Raw genomic sequence first — 26,777 nt, forward strand, 5'->3', positions numbered from 1 at the left:
GGGGGTGAGGGGGTCGTGGGGTCGGCCGGGGAGGGTCGCGGGTCGGCTGGGGGTGGGGCCGATTGGGAGTTCTGGGGGGGCGGACATTGGGGGGAGGGGGGTTCGTCGAGGGCAGGAGGGCCTGAGATCCCTCCTGCCTGTAATGTAGTGGGGGGTGGGGGTAGGGGGTCACCCGGGCCAGGAGGGGTTGGGCTCCCTCCTGGCCCGATCGAGTTGGGGGGGGGGTCGCGGCTGCCACGGGGCAAGAGGGCTTGGGCTCCCTCTTGCCCCGATCGAGTCGTGGAGTTGCTGCTTCAGCAGGGCAAGAGGACTTGGGCTCCCTCTTGCCCTGATTGAGTCAGGGGGGTCGCGGCTTCAGCAGGGCAAGAGGGCTTGGGCTCCCTCTTGCCCCGATGTTGTCGGGGGGGGGGGGGGTTGGTGGTTTGACATGGCAGGAGGGCTTGAGAACCCTCCTGCCTGGATCGTTGTGGGGTGGGGAATTCTCTAACCGGTGTTGTTTTTGACAGACACCAGTTACAGAAACCAGCTTTTAGGCGAAGGACTGGCTCCTCCGCCTAAAAGCTCTTCTGTTGGACGTTTGGGGCTTAGGCGTTTTTTTCTTTCATTATGGCTAAAAAGTGTAGATGAGCTGTGGGTGTACTTTTAGACGTAGTGGAGATTGGGCGTTTAGGCAGAGGAAGGCCATAATCAAAACATGGATGTTTGTTTTGATTATGGACACTTTCCCTGCTTCTGGGTTGAATGTTTAGGGACTTAGGCCAAAAGGGGACTTAGATGCTTTTTTTGATTATGCCCCTCCACGCCTTTTCAAACTAAAAGTAATAAGATGACATCATAATTGCAGTGTCAGCATGTATCGAATGTTGGGGAACAAGTTTTGGTTGAAAAACCGTGGCGTCTCAGTACATTTGTTTGGTTTACTAGCACTGAAATTCAAATAACAGATAGAATATGATGTCAGCATAATACTAATGAAACACCTAATAAGCATTCATTTGAAAATTCAAATAACATAGATATAATGCTACAATTCAGCTTACCATGTAACCAAGGGGTCAAGTTCAGATATATAGATAGGGACAAGATGGTGATTCAGAGTCAGTGGGGATAAATAAATGGGTGACTAAATCAAAGTAAGTTCTTTGTACAGCTAAACAAGATAATAGTGTCTGTAGCAAGCTATTCCAGGTGTGAAATGAGCGTATAGTCAGTTACCCTATATCACCCTATATATTAAAGGCTTGGGAGAAGAGCCAATTCTTAATCTTTTTCTTGTCCATTCGTTGATTTCTTTTTCAACCTAATCATCATTCTCAAAGCATATCACTCACACCAGGCACCCCCGCCCCCCATGTTATATCCCTTCCCTCTATCTCATTTCTCCTACAACTATGTAACTTTTTCCTAACCCTCCCACTTACCCTCACTGTCTTGTCTGTCTATACGTATTATTTGTTTCTATTTTTCTCACTACTCTCTTTAAACACAATTAAATATATCTTGCTTTCCTTTTTACATATTATTGTTAACCGGTCAGATATTTGTTTTTATGATCGGGGTATAAAAAACCAATAAACTTGAAACTTGAAACTTCATCTGCTTTGTGAAGTAGAGGTAGTCTCAAGTTAGACAGAGCATGTGTAAAGGGTTAACTTATTCTTTTATGTACTCTGGCTCATTTTGTCTGAAGACCTTTAACCTTTTCCTATCGTAATAAATTTTACGTTACGCTGGTTCCAATCGTAATTATTGCTACTGCCCGCTACATTTTCTGCATCAAAGTCCGAATCATTATCCAACTGAGACTCCAAACTACTTGGTAATAAATAGATGGGACAAATGATAGGTAGAAGGTGTACTGTATGTCCCATGCCATGGGACATACGATGGCAATGACATTTTTGGAACATGGAGTTTCAAATTTAGCCCTGTAAGGTACTAGTATCTAGTGCTACCAGGAAGGATGTGATGTAGGCACGCCACTTGAAGCCTTCTATCAGTTGTGTTGCAGCATTCTGAATTAGTTGGTTATGATGCAAACTCTTTTTGGTTTGACCAGTGTACAGGGCATTACAATACCTAAATCTACACAGTTCCTTAAAGAATGATCCCTAATCCCCCTAATTCTAGAAAGTTATATACCCAAAATAGTTAGACCTAGGAGTAGAAAGGAGGAAGGGAGGAAAGGAAAAGATTTGGATTATGGGGATAAAAGGAAAAACCAGCAGGAAAAAGAAATAGAATGATGGACCAAAGGGGGGAAGAGGAATAGAGATGATGGACCATGGAGTGAGGGGAGGGAAGAGAGATAGGACAGCGAGATGTTTAGCCATGAAGGTAGTGTGAGAAAAGGGAGAAGAAATTCTAGGTTACTCAAGTTGGAGGGAGAGATAGAGGAGCTATCCTGAGTGTGAGTAGAATAGTGAGTACATAAGTAGAAATGGGGATGGGAATAGGAGGCTGAGGAAGATCTCACACCTCACTCTTAGACTACTGCAAAATGCTACTCTCAAATCTTCTGCTTAGCCATCTCACTCCCCTCCAATTTATCCAGAATTTGGCTGCATGACTCTTATTCCATGAGAATTACTATACTCATATTACCCCTTCCCTAAAGTCACTTCACTGGCTTCCCAGCCATTTCCGAATACAATTCAAACTTGGGTTCTGCATTCCCAACACTATATGTCATATCTGTCTATCTAAGTTAGATTGTAAGCTTTTTTGAGTATTAAATGTCAAAATGTACAGTGCTGTGTACACCATTCAGCACTATATAAGTGATAAATAGTAGTAGTAGTAGTAGTAATAGCATGGGTTTAGTTGCTTGGGCTGTGCATTTCATCTCATCAGCATTATTATCACTTCTCTGGTTAGTTCATCACAGTGTTTTTTTGAATCAGCTTTTTCAATTGGTGGCTACATGTAAAAAAAAAAATTCCTTCAGAGACACTTCCTATGCACTTTTTATATACATTTTACATTCGAATATTACCAATTGATACTTTTTTCTCTGCAAGGCAAAAGTAGGCTTGTCAATACATGCTTCTTTTATTTAATCTTTACTTTTTCATTATAAGTGGCATCACTTCGACAATTCAATTAGTATATACAATCTTTTTAACTCAGCACTGTACTTCAGATTTCAAACTGTTATTATCATCAATAACAATGTTTCATCATTGATTGTTTTGTTCAGCATAAACGTTCTACTTTCTATTTAGAGAGTGCTAACATTGCTGTTTGAAAGGCTGTAACAATTTTCTTGTTCTCTTTATAAACCACCATTGATCCATTTGCTATGTATGTGTTCCTATGGTTTTGTTTGTTTTTTCAAGATTCCAGATATATTCAGTGTAATTGGTTTTAGATACTTTTGCATGCCCTATGGTAAGGGCTTTTTCGCAGCGGTAAGCATGCATTAGTGCTTACCGCAGCTTAGTAAAAGGACCTCTAGGCTTATCCTGCATTTATACAGATGATGTGCAAATTATTTTACTTTGTGACCTGTCAATTGCTAAAAACTATGACAAATTGAATTTTTGCTTGTCTAAAATTAATGCCTTGATGAATTCACCTTTGTTGAAGCTAAACATTTTTTAAAAACCTGCCCTGTTGTGGATTGGAGGTACGAGAGCTGTCCTAAGCCTTTAGGACCTGATTCTGTATAGGACGCCCAGTTTCAGCAGCCACCTAAGTTGATTTTGAGAATTGCATATAGGCATCCTATACAGAATTGTTTCTGTCATAATGGAAAGACGCCTAACCACCCTGATTCTCTAAACGGTATCCATTTCACAGGTGCCATTTAGAAAATTGTGTTGCTGCTGAGCTATTCGTGGCAAGAGAATCTCCCCACCACAATCAGCTGAATGCTAGCAGCAGGGAACCCCCGAACCCCACCACAAATTTTGCCAGCAGGAGGGATGCCCACTCCAAACTGCCACAAACCCCGAAACAATCCCAAGCAGGAGGGATGGCCTGTTCACTCCTGCCGGCACTCCCCCCACCCCCACCATCCCTGGTAGGACGGTTGCCCATTCGCTCCTGCTGGAATCACCCAATAGTCTTACAACCTGAGATTAGATTAAACTAAAGACCTGTTGAGTAAGTCTTCATGATATTATCCTATGAAAGATTTTTTTGTATCCTTAATGTAGAGAATGTCTTGTTCTGGCTTCGGTAAAGAACCAATATCTTGGGGTTAACAAGGCTACTTGCTAGAATTCATGTGGAAGCATAACTGCAGTAACTGAGAAATAATCTTGTTTCCTTTTAGGTCTCAGCAAGAGTAATTGAATGTTGAATATCTTTCTAAACACTGGACTGTGACAGTGTGTTAACACTCTGACTATCTCTTAACAGCAGGGCAATTATTTGCTGAGTGGGATTTTTATAAATCCCCAGGCAGTAGTATGTCCTGATAATTATGATGAAGTGCCCTGGTCAGTGTTGATTCAGCAGTCCCATCTCTTGCAAATATTTCATTCACAGCTCTCCTTCATGGTTTTACTTTTATGATCATTAAAAAATTGTTACCTCTTTTCATTGCTTTCAGATTTAACAATTCAAAAATGGAATGGAAAATGACTTCCAAAGTTAAAATGATATATCTGCAAAGCCCCCCAAATTCACATTTTACTTGTTGCAAAACCCCAGAGAATGAATTACCAGATCTCTGCCTAACAAGAACTTTTTATTTGGCAGCTATGGCATAGGCAAGTGTTCATCCATACAGTATGTTACCTACTTTACTAATTGAGACGGGTTTTTTTTTCTAATTCAAATGGAAAATCTCACCCATATTCTCTGGATAGTTAAGTGCATATCCTGGACCTAATCAAAATCAGAAACATTTCTTTTAATTCCTTTCACTTAGGGTTGCAAGCTAATTGCAGTTAACTTTGTGATTAATGCATTAATTATTAATCATAATTTAAAAAATTAATAGTGATTAAGAAAATTAATCATGTTGCAGCATCTCGATTAAGAAAATTAATCACGATGCAGCATCTCCCATCTCCTCCAAACATCTCCTGCTCTCTCCCAACCCCTGTCCTTGGGATGATCCAGCATCTTCCTCCAGTCACAATTCAGTGTCATCAATCCTTCGCACTGGTCTACCGTAAAGATGATCTTCTGTTATTATTCAGCAGGGGCAGCATTGCACATTTGCTTCCTGCAGCCTAGTCTGAAGCTTTCTCTCTAACTGGTCCTGCAGCACTGTGGGAACAGATGTCAAATTATGGGTGAAGAGAGAGGAGTGAGCTGTGCACCTGCAAGAAGAACTGGAGGGGCAACCAGTAAAATCTATGGCTGAGGAAGTGAACTGGATCTGGGGGTGGGATGGAGGAAGATTATCAGTCCTTTATGGGAGGGAAGGAGTATGGGATTTGATATACTGCCCTTCTGTGGGTATAAACAAAGCAGTTTACATGTATACAGCTACTTATTTTGTATCTGGACCAATGGAGGGTTAAGTGACTTGCCCAGAGTCACAAGGAGCTGCAGTGGGGAATAAATTAATAAATTAAAAACCTTTTACTTTTGTGATTAAATGAATCTCTACTTTCATTATATAAAATCTTTAGACAAGATTTTGAAAAAAAAGAATTCCCATTCTGTTTAAATTGCCAGCCTCATAGGAGGCTCTTGAACAAGCTTGAAGGGCTGAAGTTAGGACCCAAAGTGATGAACTGGGTTAGAAACTGGCTGTCGGACAATCGCCAGAGGATGGTGGTTAATGGAAATCGCTCGGAGGAAGGAAAGGTGAGTAGTGGAGTCCCTCAGGGTTCGGTGCTGGGGCCAATCCTGTTCAAAATGTTTGTGAGTGACATTGCTGAAGGGTTAGAAGGAAAAGTGTGCCTTTTTGCAGATGATACCAAGATTTGTAACAGAGTAGACACCGAAGAGGAAGTGGAAAATATGAAAAAGGATCTGAAAAAGTTACAGGAGTGGTCTAATGCCTGGCAACTAAAATTCAATGCAAAGAAATGCAGAGTAATGCATTTGGGGATTAAAAATCAGAAGGAACCATATATGCTGGAAGGTGAGAAGCTGATATCCACGGACGGGGAGAGGGACCTAGTATCCGAAGATCTAAAGGCGAAAAAACAGTGTGACAAGGCAGTGGCTGCTGCCAGAAGGATGCTGGGCTGTATAAAGAGAGGCGTAGCCAGTAGAAGGAAGAAGGTGTTGATGCCACTGTACAGGTCATTGCTGAGGCCCTACTTGGAGTATTGTGTTCAGTTTTGAAGACCGTATCTGGTGAAGGATGTAAGAAGACTTGAAGCGGTCCAGAGGAGGGTGACAAAAATGATAGGTAGCTTGCGCCAGAAAACGTACGAGGAGAGACTGGAAGCCCTAAATATCCTAGAGGAAAGAAGGGACAGGGGAGATATGATTCAGATGTTCAAATACTTGAAGGGTAATAACGTAACATAGAAACATAGAAATAGACGGCAGATAAGGGCCACGGCCCATCCAGTCTGCCCACCCTAATGACCCTCCCTTATGTAGAACAAAATCTTTTCCAGAGAAAGGAAAATGGTAAAACCAGAGGACATAATTTGAGGTTGAGGGGTGGTAGATTCGAGAGCAATGTTAGGAAATTCTACTTTACGGAGAGAGTAGTGGATGCATGGAATGCGCTCCCGAGAGAGGTGATGGAGAGGAAAATGGTGACGGAGTTTAAAGAAGCGTGAAATGAACACAGAGGATCTAGAATCAGAAAATAATATTAAATATTGAACTAAGGCCTGTACAGGACAGACTTGCACGATCTATGTCTGTATATGGCCGTTTGGGGGAGGATGGGCTGGAGAGGGCTTCAATGGCTGGGAGGGTTTAGATGGGATGGAGTAGGTTTTAACTGAGATTTCGGCAGTTGGAACCAAAGCACAGTACCGGGTAGAGCTCTGGATTCTTGCCCAGAAATAGCTAAGAAGAAAAAATAAAAAAAAATGTAAATTAAATCAGGTTGGGCAGACTGGATGGACCATTCGGGTCTTTATCTGCCGTCATCTACGATGTTACTATGTGTACAGCATCTTCAAATTTCTGTTTTATTTTGAAATTAGCTGTTATACTTTTACAGAAGAAAGCTCCTTATTGCTTGTCTGTCTCCTCCTTCTTTCCATCTTGCGCTTTTGTTTTTAAAAAGATTTTATCTACTATAGCTATTTGAATATATAGTATAGTGGATGACCACCACTGAATGATTGAAATAGAATCCATTAAAAACGTTTTTTTAAAAAAAGCTTAAATTAGTATGGGGAAATCAAAGCCAATGGATGAACAAATAGAGGATAAAGAGTAGAGGTGAATCCTTTATTGCATAATGTTCACTTTTTGACTCCTTGATTTTGTTTCAGATTGTTTCCTCATTCAGGTAGTTAATTGTCATAAAGGAATGAAAGAAAGAACTCAAAATGATGGATTGTTAGAAATGTGAAATAATTCAAAATAGTAATGTAGTGCTAAGTATGACTGCATAACAAATGGTGCATTTGCTGGTATGCCTGACCTAGCACAATTAATATTCTGTTCATGCACGATTTTCCATCATGGAGAGTATGATGGAAAGAGTGGGAAAGAAGACAAGGGAATACTTTTTAAAAAGTGTTTGTGTTGTGCAGCTCATATTCTTTCTCTTTTGTCCTGAAAAGTCAAAACCATAGCCTTTAAAAAATAAATTCTTTCACACACCATTTGCCATATTCACCACTGGGCCAGCAGTCAGCAGCAGGGCCTGATGTAAAAAGGTCAGTAGGAAGCTATTAGCAAGGGCCCCTCCTGAGATTTCTGTAGCCTTATTGAGTTGGAAGTTAGCATGACACTACTGCGAATAACTCAGTTGTAGTTTTTTTAACAGTTAGCACAGATTTCCCCAAAGTGTTTGTCATGCTGGAAAATTTCTACTGAAAATGAAGTCCAAGAAAGCTGGCTCAGCAGTAGCCCATCTCTGTTGTGGAGAAGGATGAATCTGTCTTTCTCCCCAAGGATTAGATACAATTTTTGTAACCTATAATAACATAATGAAAACACTACTGCTTAAGGAAACTAATGGTGGTAAAGAAACAAAAACCATGTGTCAGGTGTTTAACTGAAAAAAAATTCTTAAAATTTCTAACTCCTGGCTATTGTCTTTAATAATCTGGAAAAGCATAAAGAAAAGACATTTCCTAGGTTTTGCTGTGGAATGAATAGTGTAATAAAGGAAAGAAATGTAAGACTTAAATTTAACACAGCAAGTTTTAGTCATTTATATTTTCTGAACTTATGACTAAGAATATTTTTTCAGTTAAAGTAATATTTTATGTGCAAAAATCAACTTGTATAAAATCACCAGTCCTATCTATTGGTAAAGTTGTATAGCTTGTTCATGTGTGATATCACCAAGTTTGAACCAAGGCATTCTTGAAACAAGATTGGATAGGGTATGTATTTGTGTGTAATAATAATAATAACTTTATTTTTGAATACTGCAATACCACAAGCAGTTCAGAGCGGTTTACAGAGGAAGAAACTGTATACAGAAAAGGACTTTCAAATTACATTAGCATGCCAAGAGTAGTCAAGATTTGTACGGAAGCATTTCAAAGATATAGCAAGGCAGGGAAAGAGTCAGAGAAATACATACTATGTCAAATCTTTTTGTTCAGGGGTCTTTCCTGGTTTAAAAAAAAATATTTTTATATTATTTTTTTTCATTTTGGAGGCAATATTATTAAGAGTGCACACTTTTTAAAGAGTGTATGCTTTCTGCAAAGAGTAAGTACTATTTGTGAAATGTTTGCATCCTCCAGTGGTTCTTGCATACAAGCAATACCGGAAAAGAATGCAAATAATGCACACTTTTTCAGAAGCATTCACATTTCCCCTCTTTTACTAACGTATAGCACGGGTTTAGTGCCGGCAGTGGCGGTAACTACTCCGACGCTCATAAAATTCCTATGAGCATTGGAGCAGTTACTGCCACTGCCGGTGCTAAAACCCACACTATACATTAGTAAAAGATGGGGACTATGAATAAACTCAAAATTTCAGATTTTTTCCATGTTGTTTCGAGAAAAAAAATGACATGAATCAACATGGGAAATGTCACTTCAAATGAATGCACATCCCTAAAATGCACACACATGCATGTAAAATAATCCAGAAAATATATGTGTTCTAAAGTGCAGCTATAAATATAAAACAACAAGACTGTTCCCTTTTTGAAACAGACTTAACAGGATTGTCAACTCGATCCTCAGATGCACCACTCCACGTTCAAATAGATTTCATAGGATCCGATGAAGACTTATGCTCGTTAAGCTTAGCGTTATGGAATCTATTTGAACGTGGAGTGGTGCATCTTAGGATCGAGTTGACAATCCTGTTAAGTCTGTTTCAAAAAGGGAACAGTCTTGTTGTTTTGAATATAATTGAATTAAAGTTATACAAAGAAGGTGCAGTTAATTTGCTATAAATATAAAAGCATTAATTCTCTGGGATAACTTTCAAAGTAGAAATATGTACTGTATGTGCTTTTGCATTAAAAATATGCTTAAGTTCATATTAAGAAAGCATACATTATCCCAGGACAAGCAGGCAGCTATTTTCACATGTGGGTGACGTCATCCACAGAGCTCGATGCAGACAGCCTCACAAGCAGACTTGCTTGTAGAAAACTCAGAAGTTTCGAGTCTGCCGCACCGCGCATGCGCGAGTGCCTTCCCACCCAGCACAGGGCACGTCTCCTCAGTTCTCAGTTTTCCGCGGAGCCGAAAAGTCCGTCTTTGATGCTTTGCGCGGAACTTAGTTTGCTTCGTGCCTTCTCTCACCGCGGCTTGTGTTATATTTTACTTATTACCGTGTCGCTGTGCTTTTCTTTTGGTCTTTGTTTAAAAAAAACAAGTTAATTTTTTCAGCAAGTGACTGGTGAGGCCTGTCATACGTCCTCAGCCTGCAGACTTCGACTTTGTGGCGGCTATCTTTCCTTTGGTGTCCTGGCCGGTCACGGGCTTCAAGAAGTGTAGCCAGTGCTAGCATGCAGTCTCCCTCACTGACTCACACCGCTGGTGTCTTCAGTGTCATTGTGCTACTCTTCAACCTCGCGCCCTCAAACGTCGTCGAGTTCAAGTGGGGAAGATTTTCAGTATGGAAACTTCGGCTGCACCCTCGACTTCGACCTCCGATTCGGTCCGGCCTGCTACGGGGTGTCCTCCTGCCTCCATGACCTCGACCTCGACTCTCATCAGACCATCCTCGTTTGGAACGTCCTCAACCTCGAGTAAATAAGCCAAGTCTTCCCTCAGGTCAGATACCTTAGTAGACAGTTCCAGTGGTGGTCCTCAAGCTATCCAAACATCATTGTTCCAAGTTGAAGCATTCTTCATCTTCGACCTCGGAGCCTTTAGCCTCAGCAAGTGGTCCAGTTTCAGACTCAGATCCACAATTGTAGGCTACTATCCAGACCATTTTAGAGCGGGAATTTGTTCAGTTACTGGCCAAATATAGTCCTGCCTCGACTCTGCTTCCTGCAGTCCAGCCTGGGCACTCAGCAGGCTCACAAGAGGTCGAGTCCTTGCCTGTTCCTCAAGCTGAATCTACACACTCTATGCAAGGAGTCGAGTCTTTGCAAGTGTCTGGTCAGGAATCTTCACACTCTATGCAAGGAGTCGAGTCTTTGCGAGTGTCTTGTCTGGAATCCTTACACTCCATACAAGGAACCGAGTCCTTGGGAGTGCTTCGAGATTCCTCAATTTAAACCACAGAGTCTATGGGACTTTGATCTACAGCTTCTAGCCCTATATCCTCATTTAAGGCATTGCCTGTTTCGAGGCATAGGGTGAAGTCTCCTCAATCTCATACAAGACCTGCTTCCAGGCAGCACTCTCACCGAGGCATTCATCGCCTCTAGAGCGAAGCCTTCCTCGTCTAGGCCTTCCAGTTCTTCGAGGCCTCCAACTCCTTGACAGGACACCAGTAGCAGATCCTGAGGGCTCAGCTGATTCCAGTGTCTTGCCCCAGTCTGTTTATTTGCTGGGATATCAGTACTCCAGAGAGGCCTCTCCTTCGTTTTCCACTCGAGGCACCTCAAGGTTATCGAATCCCTCTCGAGGCCATGCTCTGTTGGATCAATTGTCCTTCCTCCGTCAAATGGCTGAGGACCTGGATAAGAACATAAGAATTGCCACTGCTGAGTCAGACCAGTGGTCCATCATGCCCAGCAGTCCGCTCACGTGGCAGCCCTCTGGTCTAAGACCAGCACCCTAACTGAGACTAGCCCTACCAGCGCACGTTCTTGTTCAGCAGAAACTTGTCTAACTTTGTCTTGAATCCTTGGAGGGTGTTTTCCCCTATAACAGCCTCTGGAAGAGCGTTCCAGCTTTCTACCACTCTCTGGGTGAAGAAGAACTTCCTTACGTTTGTACGGAATCTATCCCCTTTCAACTTTAGAGAGTGCCCTCTTGTTCTCCCTACCTTGGAGAGGGTGAACAACCTGTCCTTATCTACTAAGTCTATCCCCTACAGTACCTTGAATGTTTCGATCATGTCCCCTCTCAATCTCCTCTGTTCGAGGGAGAAGAGGCCCAGTTTCTCTAATCTTTCGCTGTACGGCAGCTCCTCTAGCCCCTTAACTATCTTAGTCGCTCTTCTCTGGACCCTTTCGAGTAGTACCGTGTCCTTCTTCATATACGGCGACCAGTGCTGGACGCAGTACTCCAGGTGAGGGCGTACCATGGCCCGGTACAGCGGCATGATAACCTTCTCTGATCTGTTCGTGATCCCCTTCTTTATCATTCCTAGCATTCTGTTTGCCCTTTTTGCTGCCGCCGCACATTGTGTGGACGGCTTCATCAACTTGTCGATCAGAACTCCCAAGTCCTTTTCCTGGGAGGTCTCTCCAAGTACCGTCCCGGACATCCTGTATGCTGGTTCTAAGGAATATTTTGAGGAAATGAGTATGCCTCGGCCTCCTGCAGAGTCTCTCAAGCTTCCTTTGAATAGACTTCTTTCTCAGACTTTCAAATGAAACCTGGAGACTCTTTATGCCATTCCTGCTGTTCCAGGAAAGCTGGAATCGAGGTATAGAACAGTACATTGCAAGGGCTTTGAGAACTCCTAACTATCTCATCAGTCCCTTCTTGTGGAATATTCTTTAAAGAGGAGTCATGCTTCCAGGATCTATGCTACCGTACCTCCTGGCAGAGAACTTGAACAAGTTTGGCTGTCATCTTTATCAAAATTCGATGATGGCCTCTAGGGTTTTAAATTATAATTTTATCTTTACTACTTATTTCAAGTATTTTATTGATATACTCCCTGGTTTTTCTAAAGATCTTGGTCAACACAGTCTTTTAGAGTTCCAACAAGTCATTGCTACCTTGATGCAACTCAGGTTGCACCTTCTTCAGTCCTCTTATGATGCCTTTAAACTATCCTCGAAGGTCACTGTTTTCTCAGTAATGATGCGCCGCCTTGCCTGGCTTCACACCATTGATATGGATCCCAACATTGAGGATTGTCTGACCAATATTCCTTGTGAGGGCAATGACTTCTTTGATGAATCCATAGAGGCCGCCACCAAGAAGTTGTCTGAGCATGAGAAATCCTTTGCTTCCATTGTCAGACCAAAACCTAAGCCAGCTCCTCCTAAACCTTCTCGGCCTCTTCCATCCTATCAGAGGCGTTATCCTCAGAGAGCAGCTTCTTACACTCGAGCACCCCCCAAGAAACAACAACAGCAGAAGCAACAGAAACCTCAGCCTTCTGCTAAACCAAAGGCTTCTCAGCCTTTTTGACTGTCTCAAACAGAACATAACCTCCATTGTTCTACCTCTGTCCTCCCCTCTTCCCATAGGAGATCTTCTCCATCATTTTTACCATCGATGGGAGACCATTACATCCGACCTCTGGGTTCTGTCAATAGTCAGGGAAGGATATTCTCTTCATTTTGCTCAGATTCCAACAGAGTCCTCCAAGAGAGTATCCTTCCAATCCATCCCAGACCGCCCTTCTTCTTCAGGAAGCTCAAGCTCTGCTTCATCTCCATGCCATCAAGGAAGTTACCTTAGAACAGCAGAGCAGGGGGGGGGGGTTTACTCCCGTTACTTCCTAGTTCCGAAGAAGACAGGCCTATATTGGATCTCAGGGCCCTCAACAAATTTTTGGTCAAAGAAAATTTTTACATGTTGTCACTGGCATCCTTATATCCCTTTCTAGATCAGAACGATTGATTATGCTCTCTAGATCTCAAGGAGGCTTACACTCACATTCCCATTCATCCAGCCTCCCATCAGTACCTCAGATTTCAGATGGGGAATCTGCATTTTTAGTACAGAGTGCTACCCTTCGGCCTGGAATCATTTCCGAGAGTGTTCACTAAGTGCCTAGTGGTGGTTGCAGCAGTTCTGCAGAACCATGGTCTCCAGGTGTTCCCCTACCTGGACGACTGGCTCATCAAAGATTCAACATCTCAGGGGGTTATTGTAGTGACCCAATGGACTACGTGGTTCCTACAAAGTTTGGGATTCGAAACTTTCCCAAATCCCATCTTCAGCCCTCTCAGAATCTGCAGTTCATCGGAGCTGTTCTGGACATTATCCAACTCAGAGAATTCCTTCCTCAGTAACGTCTGGATGCTCATCTTCAGCTTTGCCACAAAGTGTCTTCCCTTTCTTCACTCTCAGCAAGACACATGATGGTATTACTTGGTCACATGGCCTCGACCATTCACGTGACTCCTTTTGCCAGACTTCACCTCAGAATTCCTCAGTGGACCTTGGCATCTCAGTGGGCGCAGGCTTGTGACCCATTCTCTCGACACATTACAGTTACTCCTTCGTTGAGACAGTCTCTCTATTGGTTGATGCTCTCTTCCAATCTCTCCAGAGATTTACTGTTTCAGACACCCCCTCATCAGAAGGTCCTCATGATAGATTCGTCTACGGGGGCTCATCTCGACGGTCTCTGTACTCAAGGCCTCTGGTCCAGCATGGATCGTCAGTGTCATATCAATCTGTTGGAACTCAGAGCGATCTTCAATGCTCTCAAAGCTTTTCAGCATCTTCTTCATGACCAGGTAGTCCTTATTCAGACAGACAATCAGGTCGCCATGTACTACGTCAACAAGCAGGGAGGAACAGGATTTCTCCCTCTGTCAGGAAGCTCTAAATGTGTGGGACTGGGTGATCCATCACAACACCTTCTTGAAAGCAGTCTACATTCAAGTAGAGAAAACCGTCTGGCGGACAAATTGAGTCGTCTTCTGCAACCTCACAAATGGACACTCAATTCCTCACCTCTTCATCACATTTTTTCTCAGTGGAGATCTCCTCAGATAGATCTCTTTGTGTCTCTCCACAACCACAAACTGCCTCAGTTCTGCTCCAGGATATTCTCTCATCATCGCCTCAAGGCAGATGCTTTCCTTCTGGAATGGACAAATCTCTTCCTATATGCGTTCCCTTCATTCCCTCTCATTCTCAAGACTTGTCAAGCTCAAGAATGATCATGCCACCATAATTCTAATAGCTCCTCGGTGACCCAGGTAATCCTTCTACTTCAGCTCAGCAGCAGGAAGCCATACCTTCTACCAGTTTTTCCATCTCTGCTTACAGAGTCAAGGATCTCTTCTTCATCCCAACTTGCAGTCTCTACACCTGACAGCTTGGTACGTCTCAACATAACTCTTCTTCAGTTTTTGCAATCTGTTCGGGATGTTTGAGAGGCTTCCAGTAAGCCTGCCACTAGACAATGCTACCACCAAAAATGGACTAAATTTTCTATGTGGTGCATCTCTCATGACAAGGAGCCTCGAGATACCTCCTTGTCTTCTGACTTGGATTATCTTCTGCACTTATCTACCTCTGGCCTCAAGTCTACATCCATTTGAGTCCATCTTAGTGCAATTGCTGTGTCCACTAGCCTATTGAAGGGAAATCCCTTTCTGCTCATCCCATGGTTTCCAGATTCATGAAAGGACTTTTCAATGTCAAACCTCTTCTCAAACTGCCTCCAGTGGATTGGGATCTCAATGTTGTTCTTACTCAATTGATGAAGCCTCCTTTTGAACCAATGAAATATTTCACTTGGAAAGTAGTGTTTCTCATTGTCCTCACATCTGCTCGAAGAGTGAGTGAGCTGCAAGCTTTAGTTGCTGATCCACCTTTCACAGTTTTCCATCATGACAAGGTGGTCCTCCATACTCATCCTAAATTCTTACCTAAAGTGGTTTCAGAATTTCATCTCAATCAATCCATTGTACTTCCAGTGTTTTTTTACAAGACTTCATTCTCATCCTGTTGAATCAGCTCTTCATATCCTGGACTGTAAATGTGCTTTGGCCTTCTACTTGGAACGCACCAAACCACACAGATCTTCTGCTCAACTTTTTGTCTCATTCGATCCAAATAAGTTGGGACATCCAATTTCTAAACGAACTATCTCCAACTGGATGGCTGCTTGTATCTCTTTCTGCTATGCTCAGGCTGGACTGCATCTACAGAGTTGAGTCACAGCCCACAAAGTCAGAGCCATGGCGGCTTCAGTAGCTTTCCTCAGATCCACTCCTATTGAGGACATTTGCAAAGCTGCCACATGGTCATCAGTTCTTACTTTCACCTCTCATTATTGTCTGGAAGTTTTCTCCAGATGGGATGGCCATTTTGGCCAGAGAGTATTATAAAATTTATTTTCCTAAGTTGTCAACACTCCCACCATCCCATCCTGGTTAGCTTGGAGGTCACCCACATGTGAGAATAGGCAGCCTGCTTGTCCTGGGATAAAGCACAGTTACATACCGTAACAGATGTTATCCAGGGATAGCAGGCAGCTATTCTCACAACCCACCCACCTCCCCTGGTTGGCTTCTCTACTAGCTATCTGAACTAAGGAGACGCGCCCTGTGCTGGGCGGGAAGGCATTCGCGCATGCGTGGTGCGGCAGACTCGAAACATCTGAGTTTTCTACAAGCAAGTCAGCTTGCGAGGCTGTCCGTATCCAGGCTCCATGGATGACATCACCCATATATGAGAATAGTTGCCTGCTGTTCCTGGATAACACCTGTGCTGTATGTGCATGCAGGTATAAAATTATCTTCTAAGGTCCCCTTTTATCAAGCCATAGTAGAGTGTTTTAGCGCTGGCTGGTGAGTTAAATGCTCCGATGCTCATAATAATTGAATGAACATCAGAGCATTTACCTCGCTGGCCAATGCTAAAATGCTCTACCGAGACTTGATAAAAGGGGGCCTAAATTGTATAGCTAAAATTGAATGCATATTACTACAAATACTTTTGACAAACCCAGGTAGATAATGCTTAACCTGTATTAAGGGAATAAAGAACAATATTTGCCTTTTAATAGGGTCCTTGTACTAAACTGCATTAAGCATTAACGTGTGCTTACCACCATTGTGCAGCTGCACACCTCCATTTGCAATGAACTAGAAGCCATACTAAGGTCTGTGTCTATTTTTTTGTTTTTACCCTTTTGCAAATGAAGTTATCTGTGCAATCTACCGTATTTTTCGGTTTATAAGACGCACCTGACCATAAGACGCATCTACATGTAGAGGAGAAAAAAACCAAGAAAAAATAATTTGGTTCACAATTTTTTTTTCTTGGTTTTTCCTCTTCTACACATAGGTGCATCTGGTGCTGGGAAGCCCAAAGCCAGCAACTTGAATCCCACAGCCCACAGTCCCCCGGTACCTTTTTTTAACTGGCGGTGGTCCAGTGCAGTCTCCTGGACAGCTGCCTTTCTCGCTGCAGAGCGGTGCATAAGGCAGGAGCGTGACCTCTGTGCTTCCTGCCTGGTCCCACACTGATCCATGATTTCTATGCATAACTCCCTACTCAAAATGGCCTCATCTCCGACTCCTCTTTCACTTTCTCCTCAGATCATAGCTGAGTATGTCCACGACAAGGTTAACAAGATTAACATTGAGTTCTCGACTGAATCACCTCCACCTCTCCCTCCTCTTGTTTGACCCACTGACCCAAGCCATCTTTTCTTCCTTCTATGAAATCATGGAGGAGTAAACTACATATTTTCCCTCCTCCTCCAAATTCACCACCTGTTCCTCCAATCCCATTCCCTCCCATCTACTGATCACCATTTCTCCTACTATCATCCCTGCTATCTGCCATATCCTCAACCTATCCCACTCTACTGTGACTGCATCCGACACCTTCAAACATGCTGTAGTTATGCCACTCCTCAAAACACCTTCACTGGACCCTACCTGCCCCTCCAATTATTGCCCTGTCTCCCTCCTCTCCTTCTTATCCAAGCTAGGAGGGGAGACATGATTGAGATGTTTAAATACGTCACCGGACGTATAGAAGTGGAAGATAACATTTTCCTTCTCAGAGGCCCCTCAACCACAAGGGGGCACCCGCTCAAACTCAAGGGCGGGAAATTTCACGGCGACACCAGGAAGTATTTCTTCACGGAGCGAGTGAATGATCAATGGAACAAGCTTCCAGTACAGGTAATCGAGGCCAGCAGCGTGCCAGATTTTAAGAATAAATGGGACGCCCATGTGGGATCACTATGTGGGTCAGGGCAAAACATTGGCTAATCTTAAGGGGAGGGTCTATAGAGTGGGCAGACTTGATGGGCCTTGGCCCTTTTCTGCCGTCATCTTTCTATGTTTCTATGTTTCTACTTGAATGTGCTGATCACTGCTGTTGTCTTGAGTTTCTGTCATCTCAAGCTATTCTTGACCCTCTTCAATCCGGCTTTTGCTCTCTCCATTCTATGGAAACTGCCCTTGCTAGAGTCTCCAATGACCTGTTCCTGGCCAAATCCAAATATCACTACTCCGTTCTCATCCTCCTTGATCTGTCTGTGGTGTTTGACACTGTAGATCACTACCTACTTATTGACATGCTGTCTTTGCTTGGTTTCAGGGCTCTGTTATTTCATGGTTTTCTTCCTACATTTCTCATTGCATTTTTAGCGTGTGCTTTGAAGGAACCTCCTCCGCTGCCATTCTGCAATCGGTCGGCATACCTCAGTGCTCTGTCCTGAGACCTCTTTTTTTCTCCATCTACACTTCTTCCCTTAGAACTCTGATCTCCTCCCACAGCTTCTGGCACAATCTCTATGCTTATGACTCACAAATCTACCTCTCTACGTCCAACCTTTCTATGGCAATCCAGGCCCGAGTCTCAGGCCCGAGTCTGACACTGCTATATGGATGTCTCGCTGCCATCTAAAGTTAAACTTGCCTCTTCTCTCCCTGCATTCTCTATTTCAGTGGAAAACACTCTCATCCTCCCTATCTTGTTGGTTCACAACCTCAGGGTCATATTTGACTTATCTCTGTCCTTCACATATCCAACAAACTGCCAAAACATGTTACTTCTTTCTATTCAACATCACAAAAATCTGGAGTTTCTTTTCTGAACACACTACCAAGACATTATCCATGCCCCTCATCACCTCTCACCTGGATTACTACAACATGCTTCTCGCGAGTCTCCCGCTAACCCATCATTCCTCCTTCAATCTGTTCAGAATTCTGCTGCTTGCCTTGTATTCTTCCAGTGTCATTATGCTTATGTTACCCCTCTCCTCAAGTGCTTCATTGGCTCCATGTCCATTTCTGCATACAGTTCAAACTTCTCTTACTGACCTACAAGTGTACCCACTCTGCGGCTCCTCAATATCTCTCCTCTCTTATCTCTCCCTACACCCCGCCCTGGGAACTCCGTTCTTCAGGTAAGTTTCTCATGTCTGTACCCTTCTCCTCTACTGCCATCTCCCTACTTCTCCCCTTCTGCATTGCTGCATCGTGCACCTGGAACAACAGCCTAACTCAGTATGCCAGGTTCCATCTCTGGTGTTATTCAAATTCTGGCAACCACCAATATATGACTGCCATGCTGGACCAGGAAGGAATTTGGGATGTCAACCCAGTACCATATTCTGCAGCCTTTTGTGGTCAGAGTCACTGGGCAAGTGCCAAGGTGTGATCCGTGTTATGGCCACCTTCAGTGCTAAATGGGGATTGATCAGCTCCTATATAAATAACAAATTATTTTAAAACATGGGAGTAAATATTCAGCTGGTAGAAATTAGCGTTTTTTTGGCCACCACAAACATTATGCCCAAATATCCAATGTCTAAGCAGTGGCACTGAATATCTGTTTTTTGGGCATCTGACTATTTCTTAACCAGTTAAATGTGATAGTCAGCACTTAACTGCCCAAGTGAAAACAGACAGATAGGTCACATACTGTAAAACTCACTTTTAATTTGTCCAGTTAACCTATAGTTATGGTTTAAATTTATTTAATATGCTACCCTTCCTTAGGCAATAGCAAGCGGTTAACAAGTTAAAACAATGATAAAGAAAAATGAACACCAAAAATTAAATAGGGAAGAATACAAACAAAAGAGAGAACCTAGGATGTAAAACTTGAGATCCAGACTGTGCCATTTGTACACCCTCATGGTGTCAGAACCATCCAACTCAATAGAAAAGACCTTTTTGAAAAGATAGGTCTTCAAAACGTAGATAGTTAAGTGCTGAATATCGGCACTTAATCACATAAGTGCCAACTCTGCACAAGACCACTCACAAAATCACTGGCTTTGGTTTTAGTGGCTAATGCTGATGATATTCAGCACTAACACAAGATATTTTAACCAGGCCTCTCCTGCCTAGTTAAATCACTTTGAATATTGACCCTATGATTAATCACATTCTAGGGCTCAAGTCACATAAAAGGGTAAAGAGCCAGAAGCCTGAAGGACTTATTTCATAAAAAGGCAATTGTAAGAGCCTGAGTAAAAACATATTCAAAATAAGCCATCCTGTCAATAATGTTCCATTATCTTTTCCATTCAGCTCACAGAGAGCCCACAAATTTACCCCAAAATTAATTCTAATTGTATTCATGGCTGAATAGATTTACTTCTTGAAGCCAGCAAAAGTTAGGACAAGAGTGACAGCTCGCATTATTTTATTTTACAAGAAAAATTAATTCCTTGTCATTTGGGACCTTGGAGGCCAAATTGCTTTAGAAATGTAGTTTTTGCCAAATACTAACAATGTTAAAAGGATTTATTAATGAAACCTGTTGAATTTTCAAAATATTGTTTGGCACTACTCCTTAAAAGAAGATCTACCATAGATGTTGGGTATGGCAGTCAATCCGGCGCTTGGTGGTTTGACTGAAATGAGAGCATTATAGCTATGAATCATCCCAAAAAAGGAACTTTCATCCAAGCCCTTACATTATTTCTATTTGCTACTTTGGCTCCAAAAAAAGTCAATTATATTTGAAAAACTTCAGAATGCCCCTTATTAGAGCTGCACAATATAATGCCATGGTACATAAGTATATAAACTGCCATATTGGGACAGATTAAAGGTTCATGAGGCCCAGTATCCTGTTTCCAACAGTGGCCAATCTTAAGTCACAAATAGAGCTGTTTGATTCAGGAAAAAATATTTTGATTCGATTTGATTTTGCCAATTGAATTGATGTTTTGATTCAATATGATTGATTCAGTTTGATTTTGCCATTTGAATAGCAGGCAGAGTTATCAATAGGGAACAGAGAATAGAGGTTCTATGACTATAAAGCACTTCTCGTATGTTAAAGATAATATTAAAGCAACAGAATTGCTGGACTTAGAAGGTAAAGAAGAGACATTGTGAGTTAACCTGAAAAGCGTGTTTGGACAATGTAATTACATTGTTGTGATATATGGGCCTCCTTCAAAGACAAAAGAAGTGGACTGAAACTTAATTGAAGACATTCACAAGATTACAACGAAAGGAGACGTGATACTTGTATTAATAGGTGATTTCAACATGCTGGATATAGATTGGGGTGTCCCTGTTGCGAATTCATTTAAAAGTAAAGAAATCTTGGATTCCGTATAGCAGTGTCCTGCATACTTTCTCGAACTGCGGCATACTAAAGGCTCAAGGCATCTAGAAGTGCACAGAAGTCAACCTGATGACATCACGTGAATGTGTGACATCATCATGTCAACATTTGTGCATGCGTGAAGGCCCTCCAGTTGGGCCTTGAACTGCCAATGGGGGTGCCAGTAGGGAAGAGGGCTGGAGAGAAGGAAAGGCGCTGGCTGATTGCCTACAGGATGCACCTATCGATGAGAAAGGCATGTCCTTTAGGCAGTTTGCCGGCACTGGCGCCTCTCCTGATTTCCAGTGTGCCGAGGCACACCTGAAATCTCAGGAGACACACTAGTGTGCCACGATACACTGCCTTACAGGGAGAACTGTTCCAGCAGTTTGTAATGAAATCTATATGAGATGGAGCATACTGGATCTGATGCTCACAAATGGGGAACATTTTTCTGACATTACAGTGGGTGATCATTTGGCATCCAGTGATCACAGGATGGTGTGGTTCAAAATTAAAATGTGTTTAGAGGTTATGTTCCGAGCTAAAAGTTTTAGACTTTAAAAAATTAATTTTGCCAAGATTAAAGAATATCTAAAGGAACTTCTAGCTACTTTATTGTACAACGCTTAGAATTTTATGATTAGCAGTTTATCAAATTTTTAATAAACTATGAAACTATGAATGGGAACAGCTTGGGGAAATAGAAAAGCAGTAGGCAAAACTGAAAGGAGATATGTTAGAGGCAACAAACCTTTTTGTTAGGAAAGTAAACAAAAGTAAGAGGAACAGAAAGCTGCTTTTGTTCTCAAAAGTAATAGCTGAAAAAGTAAGAGAAAGGAGGTTAGCCTTCACAAATTGCAAGGCATCATAGGAAAAGCTAAGAGCAAACAACGTTGATTTATTTATTTAATTTGTTTTCTATCCATTCTCCCCAATGAGCTCAGAACAGGTTACAGCATAACATACATAAACTACAGTCAAAATGGGTTACACTTTGCATACTTACAAAGCAATGTGTTCATCCTAATTCAACATAAACAGAGAATTTCGTTCCAATAGGCGAGGGATTAGTGAAAAGGTAAATAGCCAATAAGGTAAAATTCAGGGACCAATCATTCTTTAGATATGTAAGTGATAGGCGGAACTGAAAAAGTGGCATTGTGAGGTTCAAAAGTGAAGAGAAACAATATATAGAAGTTGATAAGATTAAAACAGAATTTTTAACAAATATTTCTGTTCTGTTTACAAATGAAGGGCCAGGAGTAGGATCACAGAAGACAAATGCTAATAAGAAAGGATGTATAGTAGATCTTTACCAAATTTCTGAAGACTGTGTTCATGAGGAGCTAGCTAAACTAAAGTAGACAAAGTGATGGCTCTGAAGGTTTAAATATTTGAGGCTACTGAAAGGGAAGTTCTAGTGGCTCCACTGTCTGACCTTTTCTAGAGTTGCAAGTGGTCCCAGAGGACTGGAGAAGGCAGATATGATCATTCTCCATTAAAGCAGAAGTAAGGAGGAGTTTGGGAACTACAGGCTCGTTAGTCTTACCAAAGTGATAAGTGAATTAATGGAAACACTTTTAAAACAGAGAATAGAGAGATTTCTGGAATTAAATGGATTGCAGAGTCCAAAGCAGCATGGTTTTACTAGAAGAAGATCTTGTCAAACTAATCTGCCTAACTTCTTTGACTGAGTGACCAAACAGTTGAATTTAGGGGGAGCACTAGATGTGGTATACTTAGATTTTGGGCAACTTATAAATAAACTGAGAGTCCTTAGTCTAAACTGAAAAGTCACTAGACTTTGGGTTAGAAACTAGTTAAATGGAAGAAGGCAGAGTGTTGTGATAAATGGAGTTCATTTTGAGGAAAAGGATGCTACAAGCGGTGTACTACAGGGATGGTTATGTTATGTTAATCAGGTTTTCTATTTCACCTTTACCTATTCAGTTCAAGGTCAGATTACATTACAAGAGATTGAGTCAGTTACCCAGGAAGTTAAAATGTTTACACGGACATTCAATAGGGTAGATCAGTACAATTATTAATACAGTTATGCCATAGTTACAAATGCATAGTTTCAAGTAGGTCATCATTGGCTCTTTGTTTTGTCCCAGTAGTTGCATTAGACAGATTAGAGATGGGCTTTTGCAATTACCATTTCAGTTACTTCAGGGTTGGCTCCCTGTCTTGGAACAGAAATGTTTTTGAAGGTTTTCTAAACCAGTGGCCAAAAGATTGTAGTGTATGTGTCAGCTGGTTCCAGCATTTTGCTTGGCCTGGCTTTTTTTTTTTTTTTTAAACATTTTTGTGAGTGATATTGTGGAAGGGCTATGGGGTACAAGTGGATCGATTTCTCACTCCGTCAAAAATTACAAAGACTAGGGGACACTCAATAAAGTTACAGAGAAATACTTTTAAAACCAATAGAGAATAGTTAAGCTCTGGAATGCATTGCCAGAGGTTGTGGTAAGAGCAGATAGCGTAGTTGGTCTTAAGAAAGGTTTGGACAATTTCCTGGAGGAAAAGACAATAGTCTGTTATTGAGAAAGACATGGAGGAAGTCACTGCTTGCCCTGGATTGGTAGCATGGAATATTGATACTCCTTGAGTTTTGGCCAGGTACTAATGACCTGGATTGGCCACCATGAGAACGGGCTACTGGGCTTGATGGACCATTGGTCTGACCCAGTAAGGCAGAATGGGGCATGACTTGGGCGGAGCTGGGGCAGAGCCACATGTCTGGATTTTACTGTTGTAAAATCTGGTAACCTTAATTTTGGTGAGATGTGTACCTGGGCCTTTTTAAGTGAAGTTCACTGCAGTGCCCCCCCTACTCTGTTGAGATGTTTGTGTGGCCATTCTACTCCTCCTATATCCCAATTGTGCTATTTTCTTTTGGATGTATTTTTTCATAATGGCTCAAAACAGTGTCTTGGGTACGTAGAGGCCCATCCTGTGGCAACAAGCATTGTTAATGTACTTGGCAGGGATCCCAGGGCCCCACCAGATGAAGAGTCCTTTTTGGTGTCACAAGCAGATACATTTTCCTGGCAGTCAACAGTGCATTTCCAGCTGCCAAAGCTGACATTTCCCCTCCCTTTCATGTATGTTCAGTTCACTTGAGCATGCTTGCCTGAGGGATGCCAGTTGAACTGAGGTTAAGTCTGCTCAAAAGAAAGGACTCTTCAGTTGGTGGGGTCCAAGGGTCTCCACCAACCAAAGTATTTATTTTTACTGTTTCAGGGGGGTGGGAGGGCATAGCAGAAATGTGTGGGTCAGACCTACCCAGTCCACCTCAGGTTGGTCCGAAAACTGAGGTCCGGTTACACTTCTGGTTCAAAAAGATAGATGCACTGAAGATAAGCACATCTGAGAAAAGATCATTTTCAAAACAAAATTGTAGATGTTTTCCTATTTTGAAAATGGTAATGTTCACGACTGAATTTTTGTGTGTACCGCAAAATGCCCAAACTCAGATTTGGATGTCATATTAAAAATTCCCCTCCACATCATATAAACTACATTCACATCAAATGTATGATACCCAAATGAGACCTTATCAAACATAAAACTACAAAATCACATATTGTTTCATATGTATCTGACACTTCAATCATAAGAAGCTACTACTGATTTGGCTGATCTATTTTTTATATATTTATGTAGTTCATATTGAGAATAGCGTGACACATATCTCTGGTATGTTGGAGTAATGTTGTTCATACCTTTTGCTTAGGAAAGCAGCTTCTGGGGGAGGGTGAGCAGTAGTCAAAGCAAAACAGTAGCTCCTGACAACCACAGAAACCCAAAGAAAAAGGAAGTATATTACCAGTAGAAAGGGTGATCAGTTTTTAGTTATTCTGGGAGAGGTACTAGTGGAGCAATCTTGATTGGGGGAAAGGCAAAGGGCCTAAAAGTTTGAGAAGAGGGAGGAGATGCAAGGTTGAAATTTTGCCTAGGACGCCTAATATTCTTGCACTAGCCCTGCCAATTAATAAACTGAAGCACTGGATAAATTCCTTCTCAAAGTCTTCAACCTGTTAAGAGCATGGTAGCTGGATTCTGGATTAACCAAAAAATATTTCTCTGGAAGTTTATAACACGATAGTAAATAAGATTGGGTCCAAGAATATATTTTATGGTTGTTTTAAAGTTGACTTCAATTTTCCTCAGTGTTTTCATTCAAATTACAAGAACAAATACAATTTTGAATGCACCTAAAATAGCATTAATGTATTACATTTTGAATTTAGATTGCAGGTATCTATAACTCTCCATATAGACAGTTTCCTGATGAAATGGAGTTCCGATTACAGAGAGCAAAACCTTTAAACCGCTGGGAACGTCACACAAAGAAGGATGATAGCTGTGGCCTGGTTGATATGTCAACAGATACTACCTCATTTTCCCTTCCAACAATACACCCTTTGCCTCCTATTGGCAAACGGAAACCTCAGGTACAGCCATATTTCTTAATGAAACTAATACTAGTAATATTGTTTTACTCATTTTGACTCATCAAAACAAGACTCAGTAATAAATCATGTTTGAACCCTTAGTGGTAAAGCAGTGAACATTCTTCAAGACCTGGATTCTCTATAAGGCGCTGATATCGGCGGGTGCTTAAAAAATGGCTGCCAATCATGTGTCACTCATGTCACAGCATCATATAGAGAATCGCATCTCCGGGAAAGATAGGCGCCAGAAATATAGACTAGGGTTTTCTAGGCCTACATTTCCGGCGCCACTTCTGGCATTAGCCACACCCATAGTGGCATTAGGTGCTGGTAGGCACCTCCAGAGGTGTGATTCCAGTCCCTTTCTTTAGGTGCCTTTAGGACTTTAAATTTAAAGTTATTTGCTGTTTCAAACAGTGTTTCCCTATTAACTTAGGTAGCAATAGGGTACCTACTAGTGCCTAAGTTAAAATACCGTTTGTAGAATTTCCCTCCAAGTGCTCAGAGGACCAGACCACTATTTAGGTCACCTGTATACCTTAATTGATTCTCTGGTTTAATATGTTGTTGAATAGAAAGCCATCAGCTACTTAGTTGAAAGCAGGTGTTCCATGCTCAACGGAGCTTCCACATGTCACCACATCTTCTTCAGGAGCAAAACATCCTGCTTCATTACACTGTCAGCTACTTAGTCAACTTTTGTGCAGATCATATTGACTCTCTTCACCATATGATAGTATGGGACATAAAGCACTGTATGAATTATTAAATTATCAAAGGGACTGTTAAAATCACCAGGATGATTTTTCTGACTAATGATAGCTCTGAGAAAGGGACGCAGGTGACCTAAATGGTGATCCTGTTACCTGAGCACTAAAGGACACAATCAGGAAGTCATGAACAGAGGCTCTGGATTCATCAGCCTTGAACCTCCACAATCAACTGAGAAGACAAAGAGTAGGAAGAAGACTACAAGGCCAAAAAATAAATGATGTTCTTTCACTAACCTCCCCCCCCCCCTGCTTTTCCAAAACTGTAGCGTGGTTTATAGCGCCGGCTGTGGTGGTATTACCTCTGATGCTCATAGAATTCCTATGAGCATCGGAGCTGTTACTGCTGCAGCTGGCACTAAAAACCATGCTATGGTTTTGTAAAAGGGGGGGAGGTTAGTGAAAGAATATCATTTATTTTTTGGCACTGCGGTGTACAGTCCCGCTTTAAACCCGCGGGCTCGCACTGCAGGGAAGGTGGCAGAGATCCAGAGCTCGGAGCAGAGAGGACATGGGGGAGAAAACAGGGCTGGAAGATTGGGACTGGACAGACTTCCACCTTCATCTGCTTGTTGCTTGCAGAACCCCCTCCCCCCCCACACAGATAAGTTGCTTACAGAAAAAAAAACCCCACAGCTAAGATCAGGCATGGCTGGAAGATC

The 26,777-nt window shown here is 42.1% G+C and overlaps 1 protein-coding gene across 3 annotated transcripts in view; it reads left to right on the plus strand.

The window, feature by feature from the left end:
• SPATA17 (spermatogenesis associated 17) overlaps positions 1-26,777 on the plus strand; it is a 293,753-nt gene that overhangs the window by 151,925 nt on the left and 115,051 nt on the right. For all 3 annotated transcript variants that reach the window (XM_033936576.1, XM_033936575.1, XM_033936573.1), the window contains one exon: positions 25,142-25,345. In XM_033936576.1, coding sequence (XP_033792467.1) covers positions 25,142-25,345 — 204 coding nt within the window. The remainder of the gene's footprint in view (positions 1-25,141; positions 25,346-26,777) is intronic.

The sequence above is a fragment of the Geotrypetes seraphini genome, chromosome 3 (assembly GCF_902459505.1).
Source record: "Geotrypetes seraphini chromosome 3, aGeoSer1.1, whole genome shotgun sequence".
NCBI classification, from domain to species: Eukaryota; Metazoa; Chordata; class Amphibia; order Gymnophiona; family Dermophiidae; genus Geotrypetes; species Geotrypetes seraphini.